General features: G+C 40.3%; 2 protein-coding genes and 1 long non-coding RNA gene across 6 annotated transcripts in view; 2 read left to right on the top strand and 1 right to left on the bottom strand.

Moving 5' to 3' along the window:
• Window positions 1-1555: 1555 nt before the first annotated feature.
• On the top strand, window positions 1556-6539 carry GLRX2 (glutaredoxin 2). Of its 3 annotated transcripts, none has more exons than XM_007062986.4 (4): window positions 1556-1591; window positions 2953-3016; window positions 4728-4904; window positions 5603-6539. In XM_007062986.4, exons 2-4 carry the CDS (start codon window positions 2954-2956, stop codon window positions 5747-5749), a joined length of 387 nt encoding a protein of 128 aa, XP_007063048.2. In that variant the 5' UTR covers window positions 1556-1591; window position 2953; the 3' UTR covers window positions 5750-6539. The 3 variants fall into 3 exon arrangements, with proteins under 3 accessions (XP_007063048.2, XP_037763349.1, XP_037763350.1); XM_037907421.2 differs by lacking the exon at window positions 1556-1591 and adding an exon at window positions 1803-1930; XM_037907422.2 differs by lacking the exon at window positions 1556-1591 and adding an exon at window positions 2376-2512.
• Window positions 6540-10796: 4257 nt separating this feature from the next.
• LOC119566952 lies at window positions 10797-16712 on the top strand. The gene is made up of 2 exons (XR_005226549.2): window positions 10797-12629; window positions 16576-16712. It is a non-coding gene; the product is annotated as an uncharacterized LOC119566952 (long non-coding RNA).
• Window positions 13031-25644, bottom strand: part of RO60 (Ro60, Y RNA binding protein) — a 34700-nt gene continuing 22086 nt past the window's right edge. For both annotated transcript variants that reach the window (XM_027825424.3, XM_007062985.4), the window contains exon 9: window positions 13031-24263. In XM_027825424.3, the coding sequence (XP_027681225.2) occupies window positions 24111-24263 (153 nt within the window). In that variant the 3' untranslated portion in view covers window positions 13031-24110. The remainder of the gene's footprint in view (window positions 24264-25644) is intronic.

The raw sequence follows: 25644 nt of genomic DNA, 5'->3' as shown, positions 1-25644 counted from the left end.
GGAAAGCCCTTTGAAAAGTCTGCAAACACAATGCAGTCTCCTTTGGCTGAAGGTACACACCCAAAATTGCTCAATTCAGTCTGTAGTTAAGAAGTAATCTTGGATTTCTTGCTGATGTTAAGCTCTCACACAGAAGTATCTGAGAGTGACTCATTCTATCATCTCCAATTGCTAGAAGATGATGTCCCATGTTGGTCAATGATGACCTGGCCTCAGTTATTCATTCCTTCATCAGCTGAACTACAGAATGTGATATACCTGGACATGAAGTCTTCAGCACTCAGGAAACTCCAACTAGTATACCACTGCACCATGTCTTCTCAGCAAGATAGGCTGCTGCAAGCATCTCATACCTCTCCTCTCTAAATTGGCTTCCCATAGAATACCAAATAAAGTTCAAGGCCTGATCTTCAAAGCATGACATGGCCTGAGCCCAGAATATCTAAAAGACCCCTTCAGCACCAGGGAGAAGAGTGCTGACAACTTGCTCTTGTGGCTCTATAAATAACAGGGGTAAAACTTCATGCAAGAAACAGAACTTTACCAGTCTCCGGGTATGTCTACACTAGAAACTTAAGTTGACCTATATTAGGTCAGTTTACAGTCACCACATTAATTACTGTGGTGGTGTATGTCCACACTACCCTCCTTGGTTTGGTGGTGTGCGCTCTCACAGGGAACGCTGCCACCAACCCAAGAGAGGCAGTGCAGGGTGCTGAGAGATCTCTTGGCTCTGCTGGCAGCTCCCTGGTTTCCGGGCAGGATCCTGGGTTCCGGGCAGGCTGCCTCCTACCTCTGCTCCCTGTTCCTGGCCAGGAGCTGCGCAGCTGGGGCTTCTCCCTTCCCCATTCCCTGCCAGGAGCTGGGGGAAGCCATCCAGGGCTTCTCCCCTCCCCATTCCCCACTGGGAGCCAGGGAAAGCCACCTGGGGCTTCTTGCATTCGGGGAGTGGGCCCCCCATGCCTGGCTTCTCGTGCTTGGTCCTAGCTGGGAGTGGGGAAGGGTGGGGGGAAGCTGTGTGGGCTTCTTACCCTGGCTCCATTCTCTCCAGGTTTCCAGGGGAGCAGGGGGCAGCTGAGCTCTAGTTGTTTGGCTTTCTTGTTAGTTTCAGGGCTCCTTCCCTGAACTTGACAAGACAGCCAACAGCCAATGAAAGGGATGCAGTGTCTGCAGTGATACACCTAACTACACAGACATAAGCCTAATGCCTCTGGTGGCGGTGGATTTATGATGTTGGTGTAGTAGGCACTTACATCAGCGGGAGCAAGGCTGTCATGTAGACATAACTAGGTCGAGGTAAGCTGCCTTATGTGGACCTCGCTGTGTAGTGAAACCAACCCTAAGACAGTGGAATTAACTCCCCCAAGAACCATCACAAACCTCGCCACCTTCTGCTCCCTGGGCCAAGGCGTTTCTCTGACCTTGCCTTCTCTGACACCAATACATAAGAATGTGGGTTAACACCTAACTAACCCCTCCCAAAACAAGCCACTGCACTGTGCCCACCTCTCCCCCAGGGTACAGGAGCGCGCAACCACGGGCTGACAGATGTGCCGCCCGTCGCTTAATGCAGTAGCAGAAGGCGGCTGAGGTACCATGGCCAGGGAGAGGGACATGTTGGGGGGCGGGTTGTGGATGAAGGAGGTTGGGGGAGCCCAACAAAGGGCTGCCAGGAGCGGCGCAGGGACTGCTCTCCCGGGCCAGCGCTGTGGGATCGGGGCTGCAGCGGGCGGGGCGGTCCCTGGGCTCCGGGGAGGGCGGCAGCCGCGAGGGACGCTGCGCCTGCCGCGGGGACTGGGGGTCGCGCGAGACGCGGGCAGGCAGCGCGGCGGGCAGCCCAGCTCGCGCGGGAGGCGGCCGGGCTCCTCCCCCGGCCCGGCGAGCTCATGGCTTTGTGGGGAGCCCTGCGCGCCGCCGGCAGCCGGCTCAGGTCCGTGCGGCGGGGTCAGGGCCTCGCACCCACCTGACTCCCCGTGCGGTCGCCCGCTTGCACCGTGCCCGCTGCGGACTGCCCCACTGTCACCGACCCGTGGGGTCGCCGCCGAGCAGGGGGTGCGGCCCGCGCCCAGCCTCGCCGCCCATCGGAGCAGGGCAGGCCGTGCGCTGGTGCCGAGCCGCGCTCAGGATCCGCTCCCCTGGTGCTGGGCACTCCTAGCCCGGCAGGGAGCGAGCCAGGCCGGCTGAGCCTGCCAGCAGCTGGTCCGCCGCCTGCCGACCCCCCCATGGGGTCTGCCTGCCCCACGGCTCTCGGCAGCTCTGCCACATCTGGGCAGATGAAACAGCCGAGCCCAAGGCAAATGGGGGACAGCCCCCCCGCCGGGCATACCAGTACCGGTCTGGTCTCCTCTAGGACTAGGAGAGTTACACTGGTATAGTAAACTGGGGGAGGGAGATTGAGTGGTGTTGGTGTGTTAAGGATAAAGTTACACCGCTCTAATCCCTAGCACGCAAACCAGAATAAGCTCTACCAGTGCAGGTACCTTTGGACCACTGCAACTGCATCCTGGCTAGGGTGGGTTTGCCGCTTTAATTACACCAGCATAATTAAATAAGCAAAACATTCTAATGTAGATAATTCCTTCGTTAGGTGGCATGTTAAAAAGGAATGTTTCTGTAATTCACTTCAAACTAATGGCTGCTGTGCAATGCCAAACCCTGCAGAGACAAGATCTTGGGAAACCAGTGGGTTTCTGATGTATGATAGACTGAGTCAAGCTGTCTCTGTTCTGGGCACTTTGCCGATATGTAAAAATGGACAGTTTTTGCCTCCAAGAACTTTGTCTTGAACTAGACCTTAGTAATTAGAGTTTAAAGAAACCAACATATAATGGGTTGAGGGTAGTGAAGTTGTTTTGACAGAAATCCTTAGTATCATATTTAAAATAACCTGAGAACCATAAAAATGAGAGTTTTTCAAAAAGAGGTTTTATACTCTAACATTTTTGTTTTTAGAATGGGAAATAATCCATCTACTTCAATGGGATTGTCTAATGCTGCTACTGTGAACAAGATCCAGGTAAATAAAGGGATTTTTATTTATTATTCAGAAAGAATTATTATTTCTAGCATTTGAAAAATGGATGGTAATTTACTAACTTTTTTTTTCTAATCAGTACAAGGATTGTTTTTTTATGACATAAGTCTATAGAATCTGATCTGTAAACTTCATTATTGAATGATGATGTCAGGGGAGGGCTAAACCCCGTTAAACCAATTAATTAAGCAATGAGAGCTAGAAAATATCTCGGGTTTAGCTCCAGTAAAGTAATAGTCTTACATTTCTGGAAAGAACTTTATCCTTTTTTCCACATTCATCTTTTGACTACACAGCCTATCAGACCTGCATCATTTTTACCTTTAGGTGACTTATCACAGCCATCTTACCCAGAGCTCTGTTATATTTTTGGGGATACTTGGAAGGGTCCATGCTGTCATGCCAGACCCCTACAGTGTTCTGTTCCTGGGGGTTTGTCATACCTTGTGTATGGTCTGTCTTAAAATCTCTTTGGAGGTGTCTTCCTTGGACCACCCTTGCATTTTATCACTCAAACAATATAAAATTACACATGCACATTATGTTAAAAATACATTTTTAAGGTTGCAAAATCAAGAACTCAAGTCAGGAAACATCAGAATTAAGGTAGCCTGCCCCTCTAACTGTTGAGTGTCTTTTGGAGGAGAATGCACTTTAGTGGTCCCAGATTCTTCTGCCCATTACCCCCCTCAAGTAGGGGCCATTTCTCACCCATCTTCTACAATTTGTCCCTGTGCCAGTCCTCTCTCTTCCACGCTCCTGGCTTCTCATCCCTCGCCCTTTCTCCTCACCTACCCAGTCTCCACTCCTCAGGCTTCTCATCCAAGTTCTACTCTCCTTGTCCCACCAGTCCTAGTTTCCCCTCCAGCTCTTTGTGCTAGTCTTCTTGCCCTGCTTCATGGGTTATAAGGCCAGAAGGAGCCATTGTGAACAGTTAGAACGATCTCCTACATAACACAGGCCATAAAATATCCCTGAATTAAATTCTTGTTTGAACTTTTAGAAGGGTATCCAGTGATGGAGAAACTACCACAGCCCTTGGTAAATTGTTCCAGTGGTTAATTACCCTCGCTGTTAAAAATGTATGCCTCACAGAGGTAAAATAACACCTCTACTCATATTCACTATTCCTCTGATTATACATCCAAGAATTGTATTAGCCCTTTTGGCTCCAGTGTCTCACTAGGAGCCTGAGTTGAGCGGATTATCCACCACCCCCAATCCTTTTCAGACTCTCCTCTTCCCAGGATAGAGTCCCCCGTACTGTAAGTACAGCCTACATTCTTTGTTTCTAGATATGAACTTCACATTTGGCCATTTCAAAACACACATTGTTTGCTTATGCCCAGCTTACAGAGTGATCATGATAGCTCTTTAACAGTGATCTATCCTCTTCATTATTTACCACTTCCCCAATCTTTGTGGCTCTTGCAAGCTTAATCAGTAATGATATTTTGTTTTCTTCCAGCTCATTGATAAAAAATGTTAAATAACATAGGGTCAAGAACTAATCCTTGTGGGACCCCACTGGAAACACCTACTTATAACTTTTGGTAGTTGTTACCATAATGAAAAGACAAAACATATTGCTTTTGTCAAAGTCTTTATCTGTAAGAATGTGATAAATTAAGTTAATTAGTACCCATGTGCAGAATACATTGACTCAACCTTTTTTTAAAAAAAAAAAATACAGGAAACCATTTCGGACAACTGTGTAGTGATTTTCTCTAAAACAACATGCACCTACTGCAAAATGGCAAAGAAACTGTTCCAGGATATGAATGTAAATTATACAGCAGTAGAACTAGACATGTATGAAAATGGAAGCCAGTTTCAAGACATTCTTCATCAAATGACTGGCGGCAGGACAGTGAGTACATCTTTTCAGCTGTAATAACTAAAATAGATGGGGGCTAATTCACTGAAGCAATAGCGCACCAACTGTGACCTCATCAGATCTTGTGTGCTCGCTGCATTGAACCTTATATATGAGCTACTAAGTAACACACAAGGTGCTTCAGGAAGCTGTAGTAAAGATTCTGTAAGGTATCTCACATTCCTCATGGTACTGACATACCACTCCAAAGTTATGATAGTTACTGTACTGCTCATCCTGCTGTCTTTCAGATGAGATTTTAAACAAAGGTCACATCAAAGACACAAAACTGAAATTCATCAGGAACACTTTTTGCTTGGGTAAAAGTGTTAGCCCCAGTATCCTAGCAACTTTGGGAATTACATTCTGTCTTTGTAACAAGTCCCTGTAACTTCATTTGAATCAAGTGTTTTTTCACTGCATGTTCTAAACCCATGTGCAAATGATATATCTTACTTTTAAAGAGAAGGTGCAGTGATGCCTCTGTTTAGTGTAAAGCATCTCGGGACCTCTTTTATAGAAAGTTATTATGGAAATGTAAGACTGTCCACTAATATGGTGCATCAAATAGGAATGCTAAGCTTTTACATACTTGCTAAGTTTATGTGGCACTGCGGTAGCATGCATGACCACACTTGGTTTTTATCCTCCCTCCAACAAAATAACGAATGTAATTTTCATATACTTAACAGGTTCCAAGAGTGTTTATTAATGGGGCTTTTATCGGAGGTGCTACGGATACTCAAAGGCTTCACCAGCAAGGCAAGCTGCTTCCATTAGTTCATCAATGTCAAATGAGAAGAGCGAAAAATTCTGATCTGCCGTGTGGCCTACCATAGCCTTAGTTACGAAAGTGCCCCTAATCTAGATGTTGGATACCTAAAATCCATCTTTAGGCTTCCAAATAAATGGCCTGACTTTCAGAGGTGCTGAGAACCCACAAGGTCTAAAATTAGGCCATTTATTTGGGGGCCTAACTCTGAATTTAGGTGCCACTTGTTAAGCACCCAAACTTGAAAATGTAGGCCTATGTGTGCAGCATGGTCTACTAACCTAACTAGGGTTTGGAGCGCGTAAATTGTCAATTTGAAATCATTTATCTAACACAGACATTACGGCCTTGGGCAATACTTAAACCCTCCCTGCCTCAGCTTCACCGTTCATAAAATGGAAGTAAAAACAATTACCTACCTCACAGAGCTTTTGTGTGGATTAGCTAATATTTTTGTTACGGTGCTTTGGAGAGATAAAGGACATGTTTTAAATATGTTAAAAAGTGCTACACGAGGTTCTGTGAAATAGGTGACAAACACAACTAGTGAAAACTTGCACTGCTTATCACCTTCAAGACATTGTAGTATCCTATTGATTGTAACGTGAGTTGGTTTGCTAAACTTTCTAGCTAATTTTACTGTAATTGTGTTGGAACAAAAGATGACAGTGCAATTTAGTGTTTCCTGTAAAATCAAGTCAGTGCTAAAGATTGATTCTTCTTTGTCCAATTACGTACACGGAAGACACTAAAAAGAACCAGTTAATGTTTGTTTATATGAAGTCTGCAGTTACTGAGATTTTAATTACATTTCTGCAAATGTAAATGCTCTGTTATTAAAGACAGTATCATGGTAAGCTACAGTAGTTGAGTTTTTCTTACAGTTCTGTATATACTCTCAAGTAACAGTTGGAAACTTATTTTAAGCATAATGTTAAGTTCTAATCACTTTGAGACACTTAACAACCAGTCTGTTCTGTTTCATTAATGTAGTTACTACATCTGCTGCGAACTCCCCTGCCAATTTTAGTAGTTTTACAATTATTCCCTGTTTTTTTTAAATGTGGTGAAGGTCCAACATACATGGTAAAAGCGAATCTGACTATATACAAATATATAAGGTAAACAAAGCTTTGTCTAATCGTTCAGGCACTGTAATGTTACATATAACTAGAGTAAGTAGATTTTATATAGAAATATGATGTTATATGTCCATTTGTGTTCAATTGTCTGTATGCAATACATATGTACTTTTAAAAATATAAGTTACATACTGACTCACAGTTCCTTTGTGTAACTTTGAAATAAGCGGTTTTTTTTCCCCCCGGCTGTGCTTTCCACCTAACTTTTTCAGGCCCTGACATATCTCACAGCTATTTACTTACTACTTAGAAGTCAGCATGCAAGATTGGGGAGGTCTACCTCTGGTTCTGAGATAACAGCTCAGGTGCCACATGTGCTACCCCGAGCTTTTCCAGCAGTAGTGTGAAATTCACTTTTTTGTCATTTCCTCCACTCCCGCATCACATTCTGTGGAGAGAGCTAATACTTTGTTTGCTGCTTGGAAGAGCTTTGAGCAGTCCCGGGGGACTGAAACAATCTGTCTTTAGCAGGAAGACAACATTGCTTCAGTTTATTCAAATTCACCGCACAATCATATGGGCTAGAAACTTAAAAAAAAAAAAATCTGAAAACAGATGGTTTAGGCCTCTTCAAGTGCCAGGAAAAGCCTCACTTATCAGTTGCAAGTAGATTTTAAGTCATGAGTTAAGTTTTGGCAGGGAACTGTTGGAGTAATACAAATACAGTAATTTAACTAGTGTTAATACTACTAACGCGTGGTAAAGGCACCACCATTGGGTTGTCAGAGCTCCTGCAGTTTAACGGTGCACACTAATCAGGTAAATGCATGGCTCACCTAAGTTTTGTTATGGCACAGAAGTTACTTGCAGAGGAGAGGCTTTCAGACATATGAATAATAAAAACAGCCTGGGAAGCTATGTAGTCCCTATGCACAATATTATAGGTCAAACATTGCAAATTCTGTACTAATAGCTAGAACAGTATAAGATGTTATACTGTTAACACAATTAATTAAAACAGGGCAGATAGGTGGTCAAAGGAATTTTCTGAGTTGAACAGTTGGTCATAATGTAGTCACGGGGATAAGACAGTGAACTGGGACTCACCCTTGCTTTATTTTTGGCTGGGCCACTTAAGTATGTGACATGGGGCAAATCACTTCACCTCTCAACTCATCTGTAAAACGGGGACAGTTATATTTACTTTCCTCTGTAAGGTGCTTTGAGATCTCTGGGTAACAAGCACTGTGTAGCAGCTAATTAGAGTAAATCTGCCATGCTTCATTCCTTTCCCTTTCAGTTCTCCATTTGTCAGCCCACTTCCCCCTCAACTGTATGGTTCTGAACATTTCCCTGCTGTAGTGTGACAGACTCATCCTGCATCTTATACACCAGCAGTTACATTGCAGCAGCGTAGTAGACACAGCATGAGATACTCTTAAAGCTTCATCTTAGTATAAAATTGCACAGCTGTTGCAGAAAAGAGCATTTTTTTAAAAAAAAGCTCCCTTGGTTACTACTATCATGCATATCTGCCTTGTTACATAGATATCAGTCTTATAGCTGCTAGCTATCTTAAAGCTTGGTGCTAAATTGGCATGGGACGGAGGAGCTGTTAAACATAAAGGATGCCTTTTAAAAAGTTTAAAAAAAATTAGGTGTATCAAGTTTAGTTTTCTTTGGCTTTGTTGTAAAACAGTATTGATGCTCTGACCCCCCACAAGCTTTCCCTAGCACTTCAGGAGGCCTTTAATTGAAGGCTATGTCAGATTTTTTAACCAAGATCTTTTTTCTGTCAATTAAGCATTGGAATTAAATAGCGTTTAACAAAAGTTCTGAACAGACACAAAATCCCTTCCCCTCTTAAATGCTTCACTTCCAGTCTCAATCTCATGTTTCATGTGTTCTTCAAATCACCACACATTCTATGAGGATGGACCCACCCTGAATGACTAAAGCTAAACTAAGTCAAGCAAAAATTTGATGACAAAATCCTGCCTTTATACATCATAAAAAGAACCCAAGACCAATTTATTATTCTTTATTATTCTTTACATGATTAAGGTTGTCTATGGGAAGAGGGAAAAGTATGTATGTTAAATGCATTTCTATTTTTAAACCCCCCCAACTTTTCAGTGTTTTAAATCAAAAATTCTATTTTTAAGTTTTCCCTCTCTTCCAGTTTGTTGATACGTATCCACCTTACCTAGATGTTTAGTTAAGCTCTGCAAATCAAAAGGAGGCCACATACAACTTACTAAACCCTGTACCTAAGATGTACCTCACAAAGCCAGCATTATTTCATTTGCATCAATTCTCCAGTCCTCCACAGAGCTTCTGGTGCTGCTAAGGCTTCTCCTGAGATCTCCAACTGCCTGTAGCATGTGGTGAGGTTCTTGCAGCTGTCTGAGCAGGAACATCACTCCTGGTCAGTCTTATGTTCTCTCTGAATTTGAAGAGCAACTGGCAAAAGACTCAAAAACTAACACCATCTTTTTTAAGGGCATCAGAAGCAGGAAGCCTGTCAAACAATGAGTGGGGCCACTGGACAATCAAGGTGCTAAAGCAGCACTCAAGAAAGAAAAGGCCATTGTGGAGAAGCTAAATGAATTTTTTGCATTGGTCTTCACTGCCCAAGATGGGAGGGAGACTTCCCACACCTGAGTCATTCTTTTAAAGTGACAAATCTGAGGAACTGTCCTATATTGAGGTGTCAATGGATGAGGTTTTGGAACAAATTGATAAACAGAAATAAGTCACCAAGACCAGATGATATTCACCCAAGAGTTCTGAAGGAACTCAAATACAAAATAGCTTACATACCACAATTAGTAGTTCTGCAATCACTTAAATCAGCTTCTGTACCAGATGACCGGAAGATAGCAAATATTATGCCAATTTATAAAAAGGGCTCCAGAGGCGATCTTGGCAATTACAGGCCAGTAAGCCAGTTTCAGTACCAGGCAAATTCATTGAATCTATAGTATTAGTAAAGAACAAAATTACCAGACACGTAGATGAACATGATTTTTGGGGAAGAGTCAGCATGGCTTTTGTAAAAGGAAATCATGCCTCAACAATCTATTAGAATTCTTTGAAGGGGTGGGGTCAACAAACATGTGGATAAGGGGGAATCCAGTGGATATAGTGTACTTAGTTTTTTAGAAAGCCTTTAACAATGTCCCTCACCAAAGGCTCTTAAGCAGTCATGGGATAAGAGGGAAGATCCTCATGGATCAGTAACTGGTTAAAAGACAGAAAACAAAGGGTAGGAATAAATGATCAGTTTTCAGAATGGAAAGAGATAAATAACTATCCCCCCGCCCCAGGGATCTATACTGGAACCAGTGCTGTTGAACATGTTCATAAATGATCTGGAAAAAGGGGTAAACAAGGAGGTGGCAAAGTTTGCAGATGATACAAAATTACTCAAGAACGTTAAGTCCAAAGTAGACTGCAAAGAGTTACAAGGGTTTCATAACACTGGCTGACTGGGGAACAAAATAGGAGATGAAATTTTGTATTGATAAATGCAAAGTAATGCATATTAAAAAACATAATCCCTACTATACATTCAAAATGATGGGAGTCTAAATTAGCTGTTATCCCTCAAGAAAGATCTTGGAGTCGTGGATAGCTCTCAGAAAACATCTGCTCCATAGGCAGCTGCAGTTAAAAGAGCTAATAGAATATCAGGAAAGGGACAGATAATAAGACAATAAATATCATAATGCCACTCTATAAATCCATGGTACCCCCAAACCTTGAATACTTTGCCATTTTGGTTGCCCCATCTCTAAAAAGGTATATTGGAAATGGACAAAGTACAGAGAAGGGCAACAAAAATTATTAAGGGTATGGAACAGCTTCCACATGAGGAAAGATTAAAAGGACTAGGACTATTCAGCTTGGAAAAGAGACGATGGAGGGGGGATATGATGGAGGTCTATAAAATCATGAATGGTGTGGAGAAAGTGAAAGTGTTTTTTATCCCTTCACATAACACAAGAACTAGGTGTCACACAATGAAATTAATAGGCAAGAGGTTTAAAACAAACAAAGGGAAGTACTTCTTCATGCAACACATAGTGAACCTGTGGAACTTGTTGCCAGGGGATGTTGTGAAGATGAAAACTACACCTGGATTCAAAACAGACTTAGATAGGTTCATGAAGGATAGGTCAAGCAATGGCTATTAGCCAAGATGGTGAGTGATGCAACTCTATGCTCTTGGCGTCCCTAAGTTTCTGACTGCCACATGCTGGGACTGGATCATGAGATGGATCACCCAATGATTCCCTGTTCATTCCCTTTGAGGCATCTGGCATTGGCCACTATCGGGATACTGGGATAGATGGACCATTGGTCTGACTCTTAATGGCTATTCTTGTATTCTTATGTAGAGGGGCTAGCACACAACCCTGGTGGTCCTGCCCCTTGTGGCTCTCCTTCCTTCTCCTCAGACCTGGATAGACCCTTACTTGTCCTGTGGGAGGTAGGTATCATTAACTGGTACCTCTACCTCCCTTGGGCTTGGGAATAGAAAGGGTAAGAAATTTATGAAACAGTTCCAACAGAACTAATCCAATGCTTCAAGCTAATGTGGAACAAGGGTGTTCACGTGTAGAGTTGATCAGGAATAGCTATTTTGGAATAACTGCCCATGTTGACTAGCCTTTATTCCAGAAGTGTCCACATGAGAAACTATTCCAGAATGGCTGTTGCAGAATAGCTATCCCAGGCAAATTCCCCATATAGACAAGCCCTAAATAATTTCACTCAGAACTAGTGAAACAAATTTGGAGTTGGTAGGCTAACTTGTTGTGGTTTATCTGGGGCAATTTCAAAAAAATTGAAATCTTTAAATCCCATCTCAAAGGTCATGACTGATTAACTTGAAATTTCCATCCATAAACTCTGCTTCAGAAATTTGGGATAGATATGCTATGACTGAAGTTGAGATCAAAAGTGAATTACTTGCTTAAGTATGGGGAGACTACTGTCAATGGAAGCTTGGCAGTGACTTCCAATGAAGGATTTCAAATTGGTGTATAAACGCTAGTGATATAGCCTCACAATATCCCTATATGGCAGTCAAGTTACTAATTCTGTTTTAGAAAACTTAAGTGGGGGACAAAGCATTGCACTTCATGCTGGAAGCATGTAATTATTAAGCAAGTTCTATAACTAATATTCTGTATTGCACATTTCACACGTCAACCAAAAAGATGGGAGGCAGGTGTTTTTATGGGTATTGAATTAATGTGTTCTGTGTGCCTTAACTGAATTTTCATATTTCCAAATGCTCTGATTTCTTTAAAGTTTAACGTTAGTAGTGAAGTTCCTGGTTTGTAAATGTGTTAAAATAAATTTTAAAAATGACAACATTCTGGTCAGAAATGTTACCCTAAATCACTGATATGAACTTCCCCTTAAAATCTGTGTCTCAGAAGAAGTGAGCAGTTGTTCACATTGGATTTTGTTCATGTTGACTGGATGTGTCAAACTTGATACATCATAGTGGTCAAGATTTTAAATGTTTTCCTAGAGACCATTCTTCAGAGAAGCCAATCTGGGGCCTGTTAAGAGGGTTGTGTGCACATTCTGTTCAATTTCAGGTTGTTTTAATATGATTATCTTCTAAAGGTTTGGGGGCTCATATAACCCTCAAGAAATGTGGTTGCTTATTCAAATTTATGGAGGCCTCTCCACAAAGGTCTTCCATCTGCAACCAACTTCCCCTAATAGGGTGCTTATATCTGTAATTGTCTTCCAGGAAAGAAGTTCCAATGAATTGCTACCAGTCTCAAAAAACCTTACAAGACTAGGAAAGGGCTGTTTAAGTCCTCTGTTTACAGGAGATAGGTGAGTATGAGGCTGCTAACTTAGTTGCTACTTCTGAGTTAAAGGAGATTTGGGTTTTGCCTTCCTGCCTCATTTTTCTGTATCCTCCTCCTCCATTATCTGGGCCACAAGATGTAAATCCAAGGCCTTGAGAAGATGGAATATACATTTTTATGAAATTAGAGGGCATGTGTGCTGGGCAAGTTATTGATACCTCTCTGTCTCTCCAGTCTGTACTATAAAGGATCTGTTTTTCCAGCCCTGGCTGAGCAAACAACGACACACCATTTTCCAAATATAAAATCAAGATTATGGTTTCAGGATCTAGGCAGATTTTTGCTCACACCAAAATGCACAGCCATGGATTTGTTTAATATGACTTCACCACCATATGAAAATAAATAACCAAACAAAATATAGGCTGCTATTCATAGAGTTTATTTAGTACTCGTATCAAATTCTACAGTCATAATGCAGTTTATTAGCATTATTTCACTTGCAAGTAAATGTCTAAAAATAATAATTTCAATATAATGTACATCTAAGGCCAGGATATTGGTAACAGCAAGACCCTGCAGTATTTGAGAAATGTTGTTAATATGCAAACAGGAAAGCATATCCTTTTCTTCCTCAAAATGGACCATTGCACTGTTAAAGGTGCACTATTCACAATAAAAAAGGCTTACGGCTGATTATTATTAGTCATTATTTGTATTAAAGTGGTGCCCAGAGGTCTCACTTAGGATTGTGGCCCCAGACTGTACTGTACAAATTCACAGTAGGAGACACTTCCTTCCCAAAGAGATGTAGCATCAAATATCTCTTGAGAGCAGAGAATGATTAGAAAGAGACCCGATGTAATTTAAGACCTGCATACTTATTCTCACAATACACTTTATCGGCCTGAACTTTTTAGGTTGCAATTAATTTTTCAGTTTAAATAATACGCCCTCTCCACAGTTTCTGAAAGGCATAGTGCATCTTTAACGTATATAAAGAGTTAATAAACACACTGATCCTGGATATATATTTTATTCTTATTATTGCAAAGTTTACTACATTTTACTAAATTCTTCACTGTCCTGGTAAGTTTTGATTTACAAGGACATATCCATCAAATTAAACACACAAATGTATACCTCTCTCACTAATTTTGTACTAAATAAAAACTATTTTGTACAAATACTGGTAACAAAGATTGTTCTTCTTTTTTTCCCTCTATGTAGATTACTTAGGTCTGTTAATTAAAAACAAGACCTCAGATGAAGACTAGTAAATCTTCCCAGAGTGTAAAAAAATAATAGCATGCAAAGGAATTTTCTCAAGACCTTACTTTTCATTTTGTTACCTGTAAATTTTTAAAAATCTTTCTAAAATACTAACCCTTTGAGTTCTATGCTCTAGTAATCTGAGGGAATTGTTTAAGGCAAAATTCCACTAATAGTTCAGGAAACACACTGAGTGCCTATAGATACTAATGAGTGCCCATTTACTAAATAAAGATGAATGTGTTAAGGTACTCAAATGGTTAATGTTGTCATTATTTACCAAATTAAGGCTCTTCCTTCCAAAGATCTTTTCTCAAATGAATTTAGTTTTATTCTATAGAAAGTAGCACAAAGCCATATATATATATATTTATATACATATATTTTAAAGTGAGGTTTCTACTCTAAAACAGGACTCTAAAATCTGCATTATGGGGAGGGAGAGTGTTCCACGTTTATTGTTTATCGATGACTTCAGATCAAAACTGTATAGCTTACAATTACACATTGTTTTTCTAATTGCTAGCCTGCAAATTCAATCTGGGAGCTGAGAGTTAAACACATACATCACCAATAAAAAAGATTCTGCAATAGGAACTCAGTTATGTTGATCATGATGTTTGAATCGAACAGAATCAAGGTTTCTCACCCAGACCAAACTCTGCATTGCTAAAATGTGTAATAAATTGGGGGAGGGAATTTACTGTAAATCAGTTAAGTATGCCTATAGACATTTGAATACACCCCCATGTGCAAAACTACTGCATAAGAAAGTGACTTTTAAAACAATTATTTCAGTACCGTACTTTAAAATGAAAGCGTAGTAGAATAGTCATTTTATTTGTTACCTGTTGAGCTCAACTATTAAGAAGCTGGTAACATTTATTAGTTGTACCATTTATTATTATTTCTATTCATTATTTGTCAAATAATCATTTTTACATGTTCTTACCTTTAAGTGTTACCATATGTTTATTTAAACTTAAATTCAAAATGCAGAAATATCTGAAGGAAAAATATCACAATATTAGAAACTATAAAGCCACATGTAATACACACACACACACACTTACAGGCATCATACCTCCTGCTGAGATTTGTTAAACTTAACTGCAATTTTAGGTATGACAAGCAGCACATATACCATCTTACTGACTTACCTTTTTCCCCATATTCCTCACTCAGACAATATTTTCAGTAATGCTGTATGCTATGCAATCTTATTGTACGGTAAAAACATGTAAAAACTTCTGCCTATTACAAGAATAAGTCTGTTCAAACCATGTATTGACTGTACATATATGTCTCTATAAAACCTTTGAAAATAGCTAGCATAAACCTGTAAAAATGCTGAAATATTGTCAAATTAATTTAAAGCCTATACATGATAAAGAATCAATCTCCTTTCTCAAATTTCTGCTTAAATTCTAGACACAAGAAAATTGCAGTAATGTTGCAAAGCTGCCTATCTATCCAGAATATTAATTTAATAGGTCCCTTTATTATGGAAATAATATAAACTCAATATATTTTAAAAAGAATAGAGAGCATGATCACTATACAAACTATATAGAGACTTTAAAATTGTACAAGCTAATTTAAAATAATTTTCTAAAAATAAAGCCTATTAAATCATCATACGGGTAGGTGTTGGATTATCTTTGAGAATTATTTTCCAAAAAGAAAAAATAAGAAAAGAAATAAAAACCTGTTACTAACCTTCCATAATTGTTCTTAGAAATGTGTTGCTCATGTCCATTCCAATGTAGGTGTGCACATGCTGCATGCACCATCATCGGAAAGCTTTTCCCTCAGTGGTATCGGTCGGGTAGGCTCTGGTGCCCACTGGAGTCGCACCCTGATGGTGCAGTATATAGCATCCCGCCGACCCCTAATTTCCTTTTTGTCAGCTAACTCCGATAGAGGGGTAAGGCGGGCAGATTTTGGAATGGACATTAGCAACATATCTCAAACAACAACAGTTACGGACAGTTAGTAACCATTTTTTCTTCTTCAAGTGCTTGCTCATGTCCATTCCGATGTAGGTGACTCTGAAACAGTTGTGCAGGTGGAAGGTTTGGAGTTCATTGGCACGCTGATTGTAGCGCTGCTCAGCTGAAGTCTGAGTCATCTCTAGCTTGTTAAGTGATAGGATAGTGTGTCATGAACATGTTTCAGAGTAGCAGCCGTGTTAGTCTGTATTCGCAAAAAGAAAAGGAGTACTTGTAGCACCTTAGAGACTAACCAATTTATTTGAGCATAAGCTTTCGTGAGCTACAGCTCACTTCATCGGATGCATTGAGCTGTAGCTCACAAAAGCTTATGCTCAGATAAATTGGTTAGTCTCTAAGGTGCCAAAAGTACTCCTTTTCTTTTTGTCATGAACATGTGGATCGACAACCATGTTGCCACTCTACAGATATCCTGGATTGACACTTGTGCCACACAAACGCTATCCATGATGCTTGAGCTCTTGTAGAGTGGGCTGTCAACCTAGCAACTGGGACCTTTGCTAGGTCATATGTGTGGATACAGGTGATCCATGATAAGATTCTTTGGGCAGAGATTGGTCAGCTTTTCATTTTGTCCGTGATAGCTATTAACAGCTGGGTGGACTTTCTAAAGGGTTTGGTCCTCTCTGTAAAAACCTGGTGCACGCTTCATATCCAGCAAGTGTAGTCTCTGTTTTTCCCTATTAGCGTGTGTCTTCAGATAGAAGACTGGCAGAATGATATCCTGATTACTATGAAATTGCAAGACCACCTTTGGCAGGAAAGATGGGTGTGGCCACAGCAGTACCTTGTCCTTGAAGGAGACCATATATGGTGATTCTGAGGTAAGCATTCAGATCTCAGAGACCCTTCTGGCAGAAGTAATGGCGACTAGGAAGGCCACCTTCTAAGACAGGTAAAGCAGGGAGAACATCGCCAGCAGCTCAAATGTAGGTCTGATCAGCCTCGACAGCACCAAATTGATGTCCCAAGGAGGCAGGGGCTGTCGTATGTGTGGATACAGTCGTTCCAGACCTTTAAAGAAATAGCCACAGATTGCTTTGGAGAAGACCGATTGGCCATTCACTCGGGGTGAAACACAAAATTCGTGGGCAGATGAACCCTTATAGATGACACCATCAGACATTCCTGCTTTAAGTGGAGCAGGTGGTCCAGGATGAAGAACAGTGATAATTCCGTAGGCAAAACACTTTTCTGCGTCGACCAGACCGATAACCGCTTCCACTTTTCCAGGTATGTGGCCCTAGTAGAAGGCTTCCTACGCCTCAAGAACACCTTGCAAACTGGAGCTTCCAAGCCATGAGGTAGCGGGATTTGAGGTTTGGGTGACGTAGGAGACCGCGATCTTGGGAGATCAAGTCTGGAAGCAGTGGCAAGCTGCCATTGTGTTCGTGGCCATGCAGCCAGCATCATGCCCTGGCCCATGTCTGCCTCCGGGTGTCGCCGAGCTGAGCGATGTCTGCTCCTGCACAAAGCATTGGACTCTGCTTCCAAATCAGAGTCGGAAGATTTGCTTCTTGGAGACCAAGGTGGTGCCGACCAGCACTAGAAAGCGGTGCTGCGATGGAGGGGACCGGTGCCATGCCATCTTTGCCAGCTTGCCCTTCGCTGACGCCTGCCTTGGGTCCTCGGTGCTGGAGCTGCCACCAACAGTTCCTGGAAGGCTGGGGAAGGCGGCATCAGGAGAGAAAGGACTCTTGCTGCCTCAAAAAATTCTGGCATAGATGGTAGAGCCAGGGCTGTTGTGCTGCAGTAGCTTTCCCTGGGAAGGGAGTCCACTGGCACTGGACTCAACAACAAACTTTACAGGGCCGGAGTCGACGGTGTCGCATGCGCCATTGGTGCCTCAGAGTGGCCTGGCACAGGTCGCACCCTCACAGCATCCCTATTACTCGTGGAACTTGGGGTTGGAGAGCACCCCCGGTCCACCTTCTTTTGTTTCTTCTTTGGCACCAGTGACAGTGAGTGGTGCCAGGAGTCTGTTGCCAGCGTTGACTTGATTTCCATCAGGGACACATGGTGGTGCTGGGAGTCCTGGGTCACCGGTGCGGAGTCCCTTCTTGGTGCCGGGAAAAGGGAACGGCACCCCGCCTCCCTCAGAGGGGCGAGGGCACTCCTTACCAACATCCAAGTACTTGGTGCCAATTCCACCTGAATTGGCACTGAGGGGGGACAAAGCACTGCCCCCATGAGGAGGAACTTAAGTCTGTTGTCCCTGTCCTTTTTTGTCCTGGGCTTGAAGCTCCTGAAGATTCTGCATTGCTCCTGCATTCCCCAGACACCTCAGACAACTACTGTGTGGGTCACTAACTGGCATTGGTTTGTGGCGCGCCGCTCACTGATTGAACCCCTGGGACTGAGGCAGCCCACTTGGGCCCAGGTGGCCTAACTCCACTAAGCGGGAAACATTTAATAACTATACTGCTTACACGTCCTAATTAACCACTAACAGTAGCTATTTACAACTATTTTATAGAAAAAGTCCACTGAGACGAAGCACTTGCAAGAGACCAGAGATGTTCCAGAGACTGTCACAGGCGGTAAGAAGGAACTGAAGGGGCAGTGGGTTGGTAGGTGTCCTATATACCCTGCCACGAGGGCACAACTCTAGGGGGCACCAGAGCCAACACAACGGATTCCTCTGAGGAAAAACCTTTCCAGCGACAGTGTATGCGACGCGCGCCCACCTACATTGGAATGGACATTAGCAAGCACTCGAAGAAGCAGATTTTATGTGCAATGATATATTTCCTGTATTTTACAAATCAGACTAGACGATCCCAATGGTGCCTCTTCTGGCTTTATAATTTATGAAAAATCTGATCTAGTTAGTTACAAATAACTTTTCCTACAATTTGTATGCTAAAGAAATGAAAATTATTTAAGTTTTAAAATATTTAAGGCAAAAAATTGTAAATAAAAAGAATGCTCTGGTGTTAGTTGTTATTAATGAGGAAATACAGCATGCTCATCAACTTTACAAACCAACAACAATCTTACTATAGTGCCGAATGAGATCAGAAGCACATGGCAAATTGTGAAGTTAAATAGAAGTAAAGATTAAAGACCAGAACAGAGATGGGGAAGAGAAAAAAACACCCCAGTATCAGTGGGAGAACAAAACGGGGCAAGGACAATAGATAGAACTGGCACAACTAATGCCCCAGCTTGGGGCAGGCAGCCAACTAGCTACATGATTAAGAAGTGCAGTGTTTTTGCAATGGATAACAATGATTAGCTGAAGAAGGTGCCTTTGTAGATCAAACATAGGTTAAAAAGAAAAAGTCTAGATTAATTTATATACATTTTAAACCAAGAATAATATAAGGTTTGTGCTGTATAGCCTTTTAAGGACACACTTTTAGGGGCTTAAAGGAGTATAAAAATGTTGCTTCTTATTACTGATTATGTCATAATTATATAATTAAGTCAGTTAGCTTGTAGACAGACATAATACGTCTTTTAAGCACAGAGTGGTTTTATGGCCAGTTACTTTACTGCTGTTTTATCAAACTGGCCCCATGACATTTGGAAGCTGAGTAGACTTATTTTTAGATTATCGTTTCCATTTTTAGGATTGTGGGTAAATGACACTCTTTCCTGTATTTAAAAAATACAAATGGATCTCAAATTCTCCTTCTTTATTCTAAGTCCAAATTTCTCAGTGTAAAACCCAATTCTTGACAACCTGTTAAGTTCCATTTTAATTAACTTTTCTATATTTTATATTTCGTTATTTTAAATTGTTTGATATATATATAACATATATATAAATACACTAAAATGTAAATAAATGAGGTAAAAAGGGAGAGGGAATTTAAGGGCTGGTCTAGACTACTGCGGCAAGTCTACCCAAGTTACGCTAGTTCAGTTATGTGAATAACTGAACTGATGTCGACGTAGCTTAAGTCAACTTACCCCGGCATCTACACTGTGCTGGATCGACAGGAGAAGCTCTCCCGGCAACTTCCCTCTCTCTCCCGGCAACTGGGGAGCTGGACTACCAGAATCAACTGGGGAATACTCTGCGATCGATTTAGTGGGTCTTCAACAGTCCGCTAAATCGACACTGCTGCATCGATTGCAGCAGAGCCAATCTACGGGTAAGTGTGGACATGGCCTAAGTGTTTTCAGGAAACAGTTTCCCCCTGCCCCCAATTGTCTTTTTAAAGAGCTACCCAAATTGGGATCTTAAATCAGGTAGTTGTTTTTTTGAAGTCCTAAATCCACATACATATTCTTCTAGCAATGGGTTTATAGTTTGGGCTCCGTTGTCACTGCTCTGATCAAAAAAGTATCCTCTCACTTCTTTGAGGCAAGCTCTTGGCATATAAAATCAATGAGCACTTGATCACCCTTTCTGAGTTTTACTTACATATTATGCTTCCAGTTCTCAAACCGCCCCCCCCTTTGAAATGCTTCCAAACTCCATTAGCCTCTTGCACAGCAACACTATATATTACAAACCCGGCTATTACTAAGTGTTTTTCATTCTTTAAACAACCCACATACGTATTCTGTAGCTATCAATAACTCTAATGAAAATCTAGCATGTGGGTTCCTAGTGAAATGGAAATTGATTTGAAAGCCTCTTTATTCAGGTAGGTATCAGGAAATCAAACCACACCCCTAACTGGACTTTTGCCCACTGCAGACATTTGGAAATACTCGCTTTGAAAAACTGAACTTCATTTCAAACTAGCTCTTAAATTTCTCCTTTCTGTAATAAATCTGAGTGCACAATTATACTTTATTGTTTCCATTTGGCTCTAGATAAAATACAAAGTGTTCCACCAATGCAAACAATAACATTAACATGATAAGGTCATCTCTCCTCTTTGGTGAAAAGGTAATACAGTATATTTACCATAAATAATTTAATTCTGAATAAAGTTTAGCAATTATGCCTTTGATTCACACATTTTAATGGTATTTTTTTTAATGTTACTGTAACTATTAGACTAGTTCTCACCCTCCCCCCCCAAACACACACACATCAACACTGCAATTTGCAAATTATCTTGACCTATTCATTCTGCAGACTAGAAACTGTTTGGTTACTGGATTTAAGACTAAAGAAGGAAACAACCATAGCAATCAGGTTATGCTCTATGCATATGTTATGCTTTATGCTCCCAACCTTAGGGTTCAGAACCATATGCAAAAAGAGAACGTGAGTGGAAATACGTCTTCCAGACTTGTGGGACTTTAGCATGTACGCTAATACTGACCTTGTCAGTGTTAAACTTCCAGCTCTCCCTCTCTGTACTCTAGAAACCTTCAAGGGGAGGCTTAGGTGACAGCAGCCCCTCTGTTTTGCCTCCCGACTTCTGCCAGAAGTAAGGCCTTTGCGGATCTCAAGCAATCTGCTATTGGGGAAAAGGACTCCTCTCTCTACCACTTCCATGGAAGGAAGGCACAAACCCTATTCATCCACTAATGGGAACATTTCGGGGGACAGCCCACACAGGGTACAATATAGTCCTATCAGTACAAACAAAACCAGTCAGAATGTAAAACTGTACCCTATTAGTGTCTTTCAGTAGAGAGTAAGGTAAGTACTTAGGAGCATATTCTGTACTCCATCTTTTCAATAATGGAGAGGATATGACTAGAAGTGGTACACAACTCTAACAGATGTACTTAATGTCCTGTAGACTGTACTGAATGTTTACCTTTATTCTGTTTATCTAGTTCAAGGATTTAGGTTTTCAGCTGGGCTTATTTCAATGATTCAGTATTAGTGTAATTTTCCACTATTAATCTGTTAGTACGGTCATTAGTCCTATCAAATCCTTTTAATTATCATAGGTTTGTGCAAGAATTGCATAAGGTCATTTCATATTTTCTAAGTACACAGCTTCCTAATTTTCCAATCCATGTAATATTTATACTAAAACGCTAGACTCTTATTACTTCCCAATAATAAACTACTTACAACACCTACCCAGTTTTCATTAACTTCTCTGGCTCAGGAGTAAACATTTTTATTAAATATTCAACTATTGTGTGATTTAGAAAATATTACTATATTTAAAAAGAAAAAAACAAAACCCACCAGTGCCTTTATTTGAAATAACTAACAACATGTCTTGCTCAAGTGAGTGCATTCCCCACGTTCTCTGTACCTCTTTTGCAGGAGGCTTGAAAATGTCAGGGAATCTCTCACTCCAAAAGGATAGATTACAAGGAGAAAAATAATATGGGGGACCTGCCTCTTGAAATTCCTTTTACAAAGAAAGCAATGGAGTTGCTTCTGGATGTTGTCACCTGAAAAAACTGTTAGTAGCCCCGCATTTTGAAAACTTTATTCTACTACTGCACTGTCACTTACCAACTATTAACTGAAAGAAGTTCCATTCACTTTGACTGAAAGCCACTACTCCATTACCACCAGTTCTTCAAAAGACAATTTTAAAAACAGCTCAAATGCTGTCCGTGTAAAATTCATGACAGAGTGGGACTCTTCACTGTTCTAATTAATCCTTGAAGTATGGCATAAATGGGTAGTATGACACCTTGAACATTAGTCTGACAAATTGAGGCAGTAAGCCTGGGGCATGCAGTCACCCATCTATATTTTAAATATTGTCAGAGTCTAAAATCTCCATCCTCCTAACACTAACTTTGAACTTATTTTCTTTATACTTTAAACATATTGAATAAGGAGATATCAAGAGTTTATACATTGTTCAAATGTGAACACCTGCTTTACATCTCAAACGGTATTTTCAGCATAGCAACAGAAGTGTGATGTATTATTTACTATAATTAGCTTATTTTATAACTACAATCTTTTTCAAACAAATACCAAATTAATCTTTTAAAATAACCACAGCTAGCAGGACAGTGACAGCCACATGCATACAATTTAGGGAAAGATGTAAAGTATTACTTAAAAACCTTAAAGATAAAACTTGTATTCTTAATCTGTGACATTCTGAAGAGACCTTTTGATGGATAGACAGAAAAAACACGTTACTATTAATTCCTGCTCGAAAACAGAGTCAAGAAGTTATCTGTAGACACAACTTTCTCCCCTATGCCTTTTGTCCTCTTCTTTCTTTATTGTCATACAGAAGATTAAAACACTCATTTCCAAAACACTGCTAAACAAGTAAGATTTTGAGTGTGAAGGGGGCAGCTGTATAATGCAGAAAGATCACTGTAAGAATGTCACTACAAAGTAGAAGTAGTTTTGAAAACAGATTACTGATTGAATTTCTTTTTAAAACAAATGCTAAGAAGTGCTCTGCTTTTTTGGATGGTAAGATTTCTTCAAAAGAATGAGCAGATAATACAGAAATTAACAGCTAATTTTTTTTCTGGTTATGATGACCAAAACTTAAGAGTCACACTAATTCAGATGTATCTGTTAATCTTCCTCATCGAAAAAGCACTTGAAACCTCAGCAAGCTATTACTTTGGAGGATGGGACTTCATTTTATGACTTCAGGGATCCTTTCTTTTGCCAAAAAGTTTGTAGAGATTTCTTACAAAGCATACAAATTCTACAATAGTCTGCAGAAATTGCAATTTACAAAAACTGCCTTTCAATTTACCAAAAGTTACATATTTTATTTTAGAAGATCCAGATAGTAATCTGTTCAGAAAAAGTCTGATTATCACAATTTAATCACATATTTCCACTTTTACTTTGTCAGTATAAAATTTGACAAGTAACTTTTACACTCCATCACAGTTACACGGTCTAGTGCACTCCAGAAAATAATTTCTCTTTTATAGATTTGAAACTGAACAATGGAAAAGGTTGAATCTTATTCTTCGCAAATACAAATATTAAAAAAAACAAACCAAAAACCGTGAGTAAATTGCTGTTAAATTGACACTATTTAAAAACAATAACACCATTTCCCTTTCCTGCCCAGACTCCCAATACCAGAAGTAACTCATCAATTTATTATTGAAGACAAAGGCATTGTACAGTGACAGAAAACCTTAGTATTGTTCAACTATTATGAATGAAATTAAATCAAACTGTGTAGCTACGTTTAGCAGGCTTTCCCATTGTTATTTTTAAACTACATGCAACAGAAAAAAAAAAAAAAGTAATTTCTCATCTGCCTTTCCCTTTACAAAAAGGTATCATTTTGATATGTGCATCATGTGCCATATTTTAGTACAGTACATTTGGCTGGGAGTTCTCAGGGCAGAGTCTCTTGCCAGCAACGGACCCACTGTGAATAACAAGTGCTAAGAGATTAAATCAAATCCAAAGTGAAGTTGCGAATGACATCGAGAGCTCCTGTGTCAAAGCCACATATATCCAACATGCCTCTATCATCTGGGTCTGCTATGGTAAAGCCATTTGATGTCATTCCACAAACGATCAGTTTAGATGGAATACCCATTTTCTAGAAATAGGAAGGAAAGCAAACAAAGCATTTTCAGTACACCAGAATATACACACGACAATTTATAAATCATCTGGGGCCTAAATCCTGAAGTCCTTACTCAGGTACTTCACAGTGCACTGATTCAGTGATGACGGCAACAGGAGATTTCATGAGTAAGGATTCCAAAAATCTAGCTGTTAATATTTTTTTAAACCAAAATTGAAGTCTCAGTTTGATTTATGTGAAGATGAAATAAATGCAATCAGTTGGTTTTACACACCACCAAAGCCTATGGACAGGAATACAGAGTTAACCCACTTTTCAGCACAGGCTATTTCAAATGGAAACATTTAAATTTTCTATTGACTACATTTCATATGATGACTGTTGTAAGTAATGGCCATCCAATCATCTAATAGGAGCGACAGCTGCATTTATGGATAAAGCATAGCTCTTGCAGTCAGATCAGGTCTCAGCTCTGCCACAGACTTCTTGGTGACCCTTGGCCTAGCCATTCAACATCTCTGCCTCAATTTTACCCAACTGCAGAACAGAGGTAACACTTACCTACCTCACAAGGGTGATGTGGTGATTAACTAAGTCTTTAGTGTTTGTGAAGAACTTTGAGGTCCTCACATGAATTATATAAAGTAAAAGGTATAATATGAATATAAATTAAATCTCTCTCCTACTGAGGATGTCAAAGATCTATTTTATTCACAATTTGAACAACATTTTATTACAGTGGAACATGTTTATAGTGAAGTCATTTTTCTGCAGTTTGACTTCATTATAAGTGAAGTTTCATTTCAAATCGACTCATAGGGAGAAAGCCTACAGAGCTTACAAGATCAGCACAAGAAAAGCTGCTGGAAGCTAGTAGCCTGCAGAGCTAATAACTTCAGTAGCTTCCCTCCTGAAAAGATAATAAGCAACATAAGCTCTGCTTCCAGGGGCTTTTCACTCCTGTTGATCTGCCTTCTTTGCAGGCTCCCATAACCTCACACTGGCAGCTATTTCTATACAAGTTTTTACTACATTGCTGAAAACAACTCTATCACAAAGCACTGAGGAATATAAGAACTTCACTTTTTTGGATAAGTAGAATTTCACTGATTTATCAATCATATATCCAATAGAAAAGTTCAAATATTCACCAACCACTAAGTATATCAAATTTTGTCACGAAACTTAAACACAGGATGTAAATATTAGGCCAATAATTAATGACAAATTTATCTGAAAATTCCTGTTTTTTTCCCCCGAGAAATGCCATTCATTTCTCCCTGAGTGTACAAAGATTCCAAGAATGAATCTTTCTTTCTGTAATACAAAAGCATATGTTTATTGCATTAAACCACAAATGCTTACGTCTCCAAAACAAATTTCTTAACAATTT

This window comes from Chelonia mydas, chromosome 8, assembly GCF_015237465.2.
Source record: "Chelonia mydas isolate rCheMyd1 chromosome 8, rCheMyd1.pri.v2, whole genome shotgun sequence".
Classification (NCBI taxonomy): domain Eukaryota; kingdom Metazoa; phylum Chordata; order Testudines; family Cheloniidae; genus Chelonia; species Chelonia mydas.
The sequence above is the reverse complement of the archived record's forward strand: the minus strand, read 5'-3'. Positions and strand labels throughout refer to the sequence as shown.

Bases quoted from the DNA above. Each gene is read 5' to 3' on its own strand.
- GLRX2 (XM_037907421.2), top strand. From the start codon at position 1,887: ATGGCTTTGTGGGGAGCCCTGCGCGCCGCCGGCAGCCGGCTCAG. The intron at 1,931-2,952 runs GTCCGTGCGGCG...TTTTGTTTTTAG, and splicing joins GCCGCCGGCAGCCGGCTCAG to AATGGGAAATAATCCATCTA. The intron at 3,017-4,727 runs GTAAATAAAGGG...AAAAAAATACAG, and splicing joins CTACTGTGAACAAGATCCAG to GAAACCATTTCGGACAACTG.